Consider the following 8,456-nt stretch of genomic DNA (forward strand, 5'->3'; position numbering starts at 1 on the left):
GTCTGTGCCCCCGCAGAGGACGAGATGTTCTCGGACATCTACAAGATCCGGGAGGTGGCGAACGGCCTGTGCCTGGAAGTGGAGGGGAAGGTGAGTGGCCCGCCCGCCCCGAGGGAGGGGGGGAGAGGGAGGCAGGCCTCGCTGCGGTGACTCAGGGCCCGGCCACTGCGTGGAGCCGGGCCTGCCGGGCCGGTGACGGAGGCAGGGTTTGGGGAGAGCGGGCTGGCTTCCCTGGCAGGGGCCCGAGAGGGGGAGACCCACCACGGCCTGGTGCCTGTGTTCGGGGCAGGGCCGGCCGCTGCCGCAAGTGGTGTGCCCCGAGGTGGAGTGCAGCGCCGGCGGTGTAATGAAGCTTTGGTCAGGCACCGGGAGAGGAGCCCTGGCTTCAGAAATCCGTGCTCGGGCTGCAGTCAGGTTCCTTGCACTTAACTGTGGCTCTGAAGTCATGCCCTGCTGTCAGGTCATAGATGTGTAAGAGCGGTAGCATGAAGATTTTCACAGAGCCGTTAAGTTTTTTGATGTCTCTAAATCTAGATGGTCACCAGGACAGAGGGTCAAATTGATGACTCTCTAATTGGTGGCAATGCCTCTGCTGAAGGTCCTGAGGGAGATGGAACAGAAGCCACGGTCATAACTGGTGTTGATATAGTAATAAACCACCACCTTCAGGAAACCAGCTTTACAAAAGAATCCTACAAGAAGTACATCAAGGACTACATGAAAGCGTAAGTGTGGGTAGGCATTTTCTTTAAATGAGATTGCAAAATTTTTAGGTGCTGAGATTTTAAAAACGGCCTTGGATTTTATTCCCAGTAGGTGTTAGTTCTGATACAGGTGCCAAACTGGCTGTGAATTTCAGTAATGTCTTAATACTTGGCAAAACTAGAGATCTAAAGAATTGTTACTGGAATATCTAAGTTTATCTTGGCTGAGGTAGAGGACCTGATCATGTGCTATGGATATTATTTGTAACCTTGCTGTTTTCTTTTGGATTCCTCTATGCCAAATGTTCATGTGGAAGAGGGTGAGGCGTGAAGAAAAGCTTCATGAAGCTTTTCTAACTTGACAGTTTAAATGTCGCAAAACATTGTGTGTGAATGGAACTTCTTGCTAGTTCAAGATTTAATTTCTGTTGCTCATGGTTCAATGGGTTATTAGTGTTAAAGATGAACATGCTTTGTGATACTGATAGTACTAGGTGCTGTTAGGTGCTGTGGAAATGGCTTGTTCATTTTTGTTTACCACTGGCCTAGAAGTAACATGAGTTTGATATAATTGGTGGGCACTATTCTGCTATAATTCACTAGCAAAATTAAGTTAAAATTCAGGGGCTTGAGGGGGAAAGACAGTGAAATCAAGTGATTTGACTGCTGTTAACTCTGTGTTACTGCTGTTAACTCTGTGTTGTGGTGCTACACATTGAAGTTACTAAGTTAGAACAAGCTTTTTTTTTTCTTTCCAGAATCAAAGCTAGACTTGAGGAACACAAGCCAGAGAGAGTAAAGCCTTTCATGACAGGGGCTGCAGAACAAATCAAACACATCCTCGCTAACTTCAAAAACTACCAGGTAATGAAACTTATGTCTCCTTACAGCAGTATTGCAGTGATATTCATCTGAACTAGCTTATTGAAGGTTTTGAGGGCTCCAGTTGTGGGGATGTAACTTGCTCCTCTCTAAGACTATTAGAGGCCCTGAGAGTCAGGGAGGAGAAAGAGTGGAAGACTCCCAAGTGTTTGAGATCTCACCTCAGCTTGCAATGCTTGTAGTTAATGATATCTAGTTACCACTATTTAGGAACCATGGTGTTAAAGACTTGAAAGACTGATCACTTTGGCCCCTGCTGTGTCTTACTCTGCTGTTCATAGCAATGTGGTAAGGTTAGTGATACTGAAATGGACAAGTGTCAGGAAGCAAAATCCCTGCAGCTAGTCAGGGAGACTTTTAAACTGAACTTGGAGATGTTACAGCTTTCTTGTATAAAAAGGCACTTTGTCCTGTTAATAGCTCATTAAATATCTCAGTAACACTTTTCTCTGAAGTTCTTTGTAGGAGAGAACATGAATCCAGATGGTATGGTGGCTCTCCTGGATTTCCGTGAGGATGGTGTGACCCCATATATGATTTTCTTTAAGGACGGCTTAGAAATCGAGAAGTGTGTAAGTACTGACCTGAATTGGATGAATGTGCCTAACTACATGATTACCTCTTTCAATGCATCACTTTGTGTCCCTGTTAAAGTTGAACAGTAGCTGCCAGTTTAAAAACTTAAAGTTCATCTAAGTACAGCCTAATTGCTGCTTCATATTGTACTACGTGGCTGAAACTTCCCTTGTATACTATTCAGTTATACTAGAGGGACATAGTTTCACTGCAATGATGCATGGTGAGTTAATGGCTAAGAAATGCGGGAAGAATTGCCTTGGTGAGATGCGTGTAATTGGTAATGGTTTTAAACTCTTAGATTAAAGACAGTGTCCTTTCAAAAGGACCACTTCTACTTCGCATTCCTCTTGTGGGGGTTAATGCTGAAGTACCTTACATGGTCACATTCCATCCTCCTCTCTCACTTAATCTGATGCCCTTATTTTGTTATGCAAGAGCTGTCTGTTTAAATACTGCCCTCAATTTGGAAACATGGTAATACTTGAATGAGTGCTTAACCTTATTGTATCTGGGATCTCCCAGCTGCCTGAGCTCAGACCACTCCTGTGGTCTGCTTTAACTGTCCTATCTTGAAATGTGGTTGCAGTGAAACAATATTTGAATCCCCATACTTGCATTTTTGGGCTTACTTGGAGAGCTGTGGAATTCACTGCAGGCTAGCAGCATGGGATCACTGATTGCTTTTCCCAGTCTTTGTGGACATATGATGTCTGTTTATAGCCAGCTAAATTTATCTGTAAAGCCTCTTACAATCTTTCTGGTATGCAAGTCATGTAAAGATGAACCAACTTCTAGTGTGGAGCAGTAGCCCAACTAAAGGAACACTTCTACTGGCCGAAGCAGACACACCACTTACTGCAGCTTGAGTGAAGGGTGATGTCTGCCCTGGGTCCTGGAACTGGTGGTCACTGGGAAGGTGCCTCCTCGGAGCAGCAGCCTGTGTGCATCTCCACTACTTGAGCAGACCTTTTGGGTGTATGATTGGGTTTAACTCCTGCATCAAGATGGAGCGAAGGAATAGTAGCAGGGTGTTCCAGTGGGCAAAAATACTCTTCCAGCTTCTTGGTAAAGCTCAGCACATACATGGTAGGCTTTAGTGCTGGTCGAGGGCTTGCTCTTTTTTGAGAGGAAACCTGAAACTTGGTGTGTCAAGCAAAAAGAGTGAATGAGTATCCTGTCTGGCTTGCTCAGCAGCTGATGCCAGTTGCTTTATGTATTGTAAAACTGATCAGCATCCTCTGATAGACCATGAGCACTTTTCTTGTTGCTCTCTGGTTTGCACTAAGATGCAAAAATAACTTCCTTGCACTTTCTGCCTGCCTGCCTGTGGCAGCTCAGATTGAATTAGGGAATACACAAATAAATTGTAGAAACTTGCTGTGACTGTCATGACCTTGGGCTAACACTTGCTACTCTTGTTTCAGTAACAAATCAAACAGAATGGTTTTGGATCACCTGTCTTCATAGCTGGCTGCTGTTTCTTCTTCATCGGCACAACACCAGGAATCGGCAATGTCTAATAACTGGACTGATGTCATCTTGAGCTTTATTCACTTATTTTGACCCTGATTTGGAGTGGAGGCATTGTTTTAAAAAAAGAAAACCAAACATCTGTCATGTAGGTTGTCTAAAATAAAACTCATTTAAACCCATTCTAGGTGATACCTCTTGGTCTAGTGTGTTTCTTAGGGTGCCTTGCAGGAGAGGTTGCAGCAAGGTGTTTGTCCAAGGATTTGGTACTGTCGGTAGTATAGCCTGGTCCTAGCACGCTACAACTTGACTGTCTCCAGACAGACTTCACGCAGTTTCTACCTGTGTCATTGGAGTGCAAGAGCAGGCTGAGGTCAATAAGGCAGAGCCCAAGAAATGTCGTCGTAATGGAGTGGACCACCTTCATCTTTCATGATTGTACAGAGACTTCTCTCTGGATTAATAATTAAAAAAAAAACAAAACAGAATGGAATATGTGCTACTCGAGCTGAGTGCTGGCTGAGCATCTATTGTCAGACAAGGATACTTGAGTCTGTCCTCAGTTGTAGTATGACTTCAAGATCCAGGTAGGATGGATGGAGTGCAAGTCTTAACAGCAGCATGCTCTGAGCCCAGGTGCTAGGAACAGTCTGGGGAGAGAGTGAAATGGTAGGTTTTCTAGCACAGCCTGACTCTGACACTAGCTCTTCTGTATTGGACAGCTATTCAGGAACAGATTAACTAGAGATTGGTCAAATGGCAAGATCCAGGGGTTTTTCATACTTCTTGGGGAGAGAAGTGTCGGAATGGCCTAGCCCTGTCCTAGGCTTAATACAAAGCAGGTGCATGCCTGGGCTTGAGACTTACCTAAGTATAACTTAACTGTTCCTGCTGTGTTCCTTGTTGGGAAATGCATCTGTTTGACAGACCTGGAGCAAACTGCCATTGCTCTTCTGGTTCTTGCTGAGATGCAACAGTAGCCAGTTCCTTGCGCTTTCTGTCTGTCCAACCTCATGGCAGTTTGGATTGAATAAAGGAGCACAAATCCCTTCACAGAGCCCCATCTGGGGCAAGGGGCTTTATGTCACTGCTGACAGTGTGACTCTGTACCTGACATGGGGTCTTGCCTTGGACTGCAAATCATTAACTGTTATTTTTTACTGCAGTGATGGCAGTGGTGTAGGAGGTGCCTGAAAGGGGAAGGCATGATCCACTTTGCAGCTGTTGATCTGTGAGGCCCCAGGCCTCCAGAGTTTTGGCATCTTTGTCTTGCATGTTGGTTTTTGGCCCCAGGCTGATCTGAAGGTAGGTTTCTGCAGGGGTGAGATAGATGTGGCAGCAGGCTGGGAGGAGTGAGATACTGGCAGTGGAGGTGGGAGTGGAGCATGCCCTGGTTACCTTGAAGGTTCCTGTCTGGTTTAAACACACCCTATTTAGTTTTATGGGAACTTCATTTACATATGTTTTTTTGGCTTTCCCAGGGAAGGGTTTTGGGTCAGCTGTGCTTCTGGCTGAGGTACAATTTCAGTCTAATCTGAGCAATGTAAACTAATGCTCCTCTGCCTTCGTGCGATGAGACTGAAAGGCAGGGAGGCAGGTTCAGAGCCTAAATAAAATCACTGTAAGCCAACTCTTGCTTTCCTTGCACAAGATTTGTTTAAAAGGGCCAGTTGAAGATGTTTGCTTACCTTCCTGTTGGATCTTTGTTGAAAACTTGGAACCCTTAAGGAAGGGGAGAGTAAGCACTTGCTTAGTTTGAGATGTAATTGCTTATCAGTGGAGCAAGGTTAGTGTGGGCAGGGCAGTGCTTGTATGGCTGTGCAGCCCCTAATACTCTTGGCTTCCACTACCAGTGAGTCAGTGCTTAAAACTGAGCGGAGCTGGTATGTGGAAGTAAAAATAGCTCTTCCCCTTGCCTGGCTGCTGGGCTAGTTAGGCTGAGGCTGGGAACCCTGGGCACAAGTCTGGAGCAAAGGGCTGTGTGGCAGCTGTGTCCAGATGATGAAGTGCTGCTTTGAAAAGCAGGTGCTTAAAGCCATGATGAGCACAGCCTTGCTGTTGAGTTGAATGGCTTACGGCAAGTTGTGTGACATCCTGTCTGTGCTCCAGACTAATTGGGATATTTAATTTGTGTGCAAACATGCCTAACTAGTGGGTCACATACTCCTATCAATGTATGCTTTTCTGCATGGTGGAGCCTCTGATGGGAAGTCTCCCTGCAGCCTATTGTAGGAAAGTGTCAGCTCAGATGCTCTTGAGGTGCAGGATTTTATTCTGCTTATCTCTCCAGAGACTTGCAAGAGAAGTGGTTTTGCTGCTGGCTGCACCACGCTTCCCAAAAATGCAGTTTCTCAGGGAAAAGGGCAAGCTGCCTTCTGCAGTGTCAAGGCTGCCAGGCACCAGGGAGGAGAGGTTAAACCACACTCAGTGGTGGGGAAGGATGGTGTAGGTGGCAAACAGTGACCGCTGCTGTGGTAGCTGCCTGCAGTGGAGGCAGGGCGAGGGGAAAGTTGGGATGCAGCTCCTTGCGTTGGGAGCTGCTACATGCTGTGAAGTGGGAGGCCCGTGGCTGGCAATTGTGCTTGTCAACAATCCTTGGTGCAACTTTGAGTTGGAAATGAAGTCAGTGTATTTCCTCATAATCCAATTCCTCCTCTTTTGGCCCCTGTTCATTTCAAGCAGCTGTTTTCTGGGGCTGAAAACCAAAAGTGATTTGAAAAGGGAAGGCTTCATGCTGCTGTAATGCTGCAGTTTTGGAGTTACTAAACTCATAAATCCCCCATCATTACAAATTACCCAGGTGCTATTTAAACACAGCCTGAAGGACAGCTTAAAAACCTAGCCCCATCTTGTTTTAAAATGTATTTGAGGCTTATATCTTGCATTCCTGGGAAGATACTATGTGGCTGGAAGGCCTGAGGAGCTGGGAAGGATCCAAGTAGCTTTTCCCCTGAACTGAGTGGGGTCAAGCAGTTGGGTAGAAACCTTTCCTCTGCTAGCTTGGGTCACAGCCTGGTGTGGGACCAGGAAGCTGCTCCTGCACCCACCATGAGCTGGGTGATTGCTCGTAAAGGGGAAGAAAATGCTCCCTTTTTAGTTTTGTACTTTTGTGGTTAGGGAGTGGTGTCTTGAGGCCAGAGGAAGCAGCTACTGTGCTGGGCACGTGTCCCATAGTCCCCTTGGCCTTTTTCCCTCCCACCCCACAATTCACCTTCAATGCCTGATCTTTGTCTCACAATTTTACTTCCCTAGCTGGGTCTTGCCCCATCTACAAATCCACTCTTATTGCTCTCAAAGCTTCCCACAGCGTCTCCAGCTCACAGCCTGTGTGCAGAGATTCAGCCAAGCACTGGCAAAAAAATCCTCCCCCCTGCAGGCCAGTGATTGTACTGTTAGCATCTGAACCCTGCTGCAGCACCTTGTTGCTCCTTGTCTGCCTCCTTTGAGGAGAAAGGGTGCAGGCTTGGGGACGTTCGTGCAGCGCAGGGAGCATTTAGTGTGATGGGAGAGGTGCTGGTGGGGCCAGGGGGAAGTTAGATACCACTATTCCCTCAGGTACCCTCTTAGCCAAGCTAGGCCATGTTTGTCCCTTGGCTTTGTCCACTTAGCGTGGGCAGGGGGTGGGTGCTGGAGCCTGGGTGGGTGATCGTCCTGGAGCCTTGTGCAGCCCTCGGCTTTGGCACAAGGAGGGAAAACCTGCAAAGGGAAAACTTTAAATGAGTGGATGTAGGGAACAGAGTTGGTGTTTGGGTGGGTTTTTTTTTTTTTATGTGGTTTAGCTTAAGGTCAGGAGAGACTGTAAGTTTAAGACATGGTTGTCAGAGAAATAAAATTGGATTTTTTTTAAAATATACATAGAAAAAATTGCAACTTGCTTCCTTCGCTTAGCCAGTGCTATGCATGTTGAGCTGGCTCAGGCCAGCCTGCTGCAGTCCTGGCAGTGTTTTCAGTGACAGCTGTCTAGGGAGGATGCTTTTATTAAACGGCAATAGTATCTGCATCAAGATACCTCTTTCTCACATGCTGCTGTTAGCTTGGAGCAGGTAAGACACCTCCCTCCGTTCCCATGGACCTCCAGCTGCACTTCAGCTCTGCAAGTTGCTTCCCTGGGATGCAGCTGCTGTTGTAAACTGGGATGTTCTGCCCTGTGCAAGCCAGCAAGTAAATCTCCATGTCGCCACTAGCCCACAGTGGGAGAGCAGCAGTTAAACACCGTGTTCATTTAGCTCAGAGATAAACGTCTCAGTAGGAGGAAAAAAAAAACCAAACTAGCCAAGCCTGAGAGTCTTTGCCATAAACAGCCCAAAATTCATTGCCAGGAATGCAACTGTGCTGGTTTATGGTCCCTGTGCCTTGGCTGTCTTTTGGTTGAAGTTGCAGCTGGAAGCTGTTGTGCAAAGATCACAGCCAAGTGGTTGTGGTCAGAGCTGGAGGCCTGGTGGAGGTTGGGATTTTTTTGTGCCAGCAGATGCTGGTAACCCCGGAATTGTGTTCTGTAGGAGTGTGGCAGGATGTTGTTGAAGATGTGCTTAGCTGCTGGGTGTTTCGAGCCATTAGATGTGCATTCATCACCTTCCACTTTTAGCAGAAAGGAGTCAAACACCCTAGGAGGCCTTTTTAGACTGTTTTGATGTGTGATACCAACCTTGCCACTGAGGCAGCAGCTGAACACGGTGAGAATTATGAGCAATTGTTTCTCTGCAGCCCTACTGTTACCCTGGGAGCCAATAGCTGGGATTCACCGCCCTGTCTGTGACCAGCAGCAATGGGAGGAAGCACTAATGGCATTTCTTCTCCCATACTGAGCAAGGTATGAGTATG

At 46.7% G+C, this 8,456-nt stretch overlaps 1 protein-coding gene and 2 non-coding genes across 3 annotated transcripts; all 3 read left to right on the plus strand.

The window, feature by feature from the left end:
• The first annotated feature begins 6 nt into the window (after positions 1–6).
• On the plus strand, positions 7–4,101 carry TPT1 (tumor protein, translationally-controlled 1). The gene is made up of 5 exons (XM_026859198.1): positions 7–90; positions 535–725; positions 1,463–1,568; positions 2,042–2,158; positions 3,590–4,101. The coding sequence occupies exons 1-5, from the start codon at positions 25–27 to the stop codon at positions 3,590–3,592; spliced, it is 483 nt and encodes a 160-aa protein (XP_026714999.1). The 5' UTR covers positions 7–24; the 3' UTR covers positions 3,593–4,101.
• LOC113486986 lies at positions 3,395–3,524 on the plus strand. Its single transcript, XR_003399686.1, has one exon. It is a non-coding gene; the product is annotated as a small nucleolar RNA SNORA31 (small nucleolar RNA).
• Positions 4,102–4,545: 444 nt separating the features above from the next.
• Positions 4,546–4,681, plus strand: LOC113486990. Its single transcript, XR_003399688.1, has one exon. It is a non-coding gene; the product is annotated as a small nucleolar RNA SNORA31 (small nucleolar RNA).
• Positions 4,682–8,456: the final 3,775 nt, after the last annotated feature.

Source organism: Athene cunicularia (genome assembly GCF_003259725.1).
Source record: "Athene cunicularia isolate RWA chromosome 1 unlocalized genomic scaffold, athCun1 chr1_part1, whole genome shotgun sequence".
Lineage (NCBI taxonomy): Eukaryota > Metazoa > Chordata > Aves > Strigiformes > Strigidae > Athene > Athene cunicularia.

What these genes read in the sequence shown, in the direction of transcription:
- TPT1 (XM_026859198.1), top strand. Translation starts at nt 25, where the DNA reads ATGTTCTCGGACATCTACAAGATCCGGGAGGTGGCGAACGGCCTGTGC. An exon ending in GCCTGGAAGTGGAGGGGAAG is followed by an intron (nt 91 to 534) that starts GTGAGTGGCCCG and finishes CTCTAAATCTAG; the next exon opens with ATGGTCACCAGGACAGAGGG. An exon ending in ATCAAGGACTACATGAAAGC is followed by an intron (nt 726 to 1,462) that starts GTAAGTGTGGGT and finishes TTTTCTTTCCAG; the next exon opens with AATCAAAGCTAGACTTGAGG.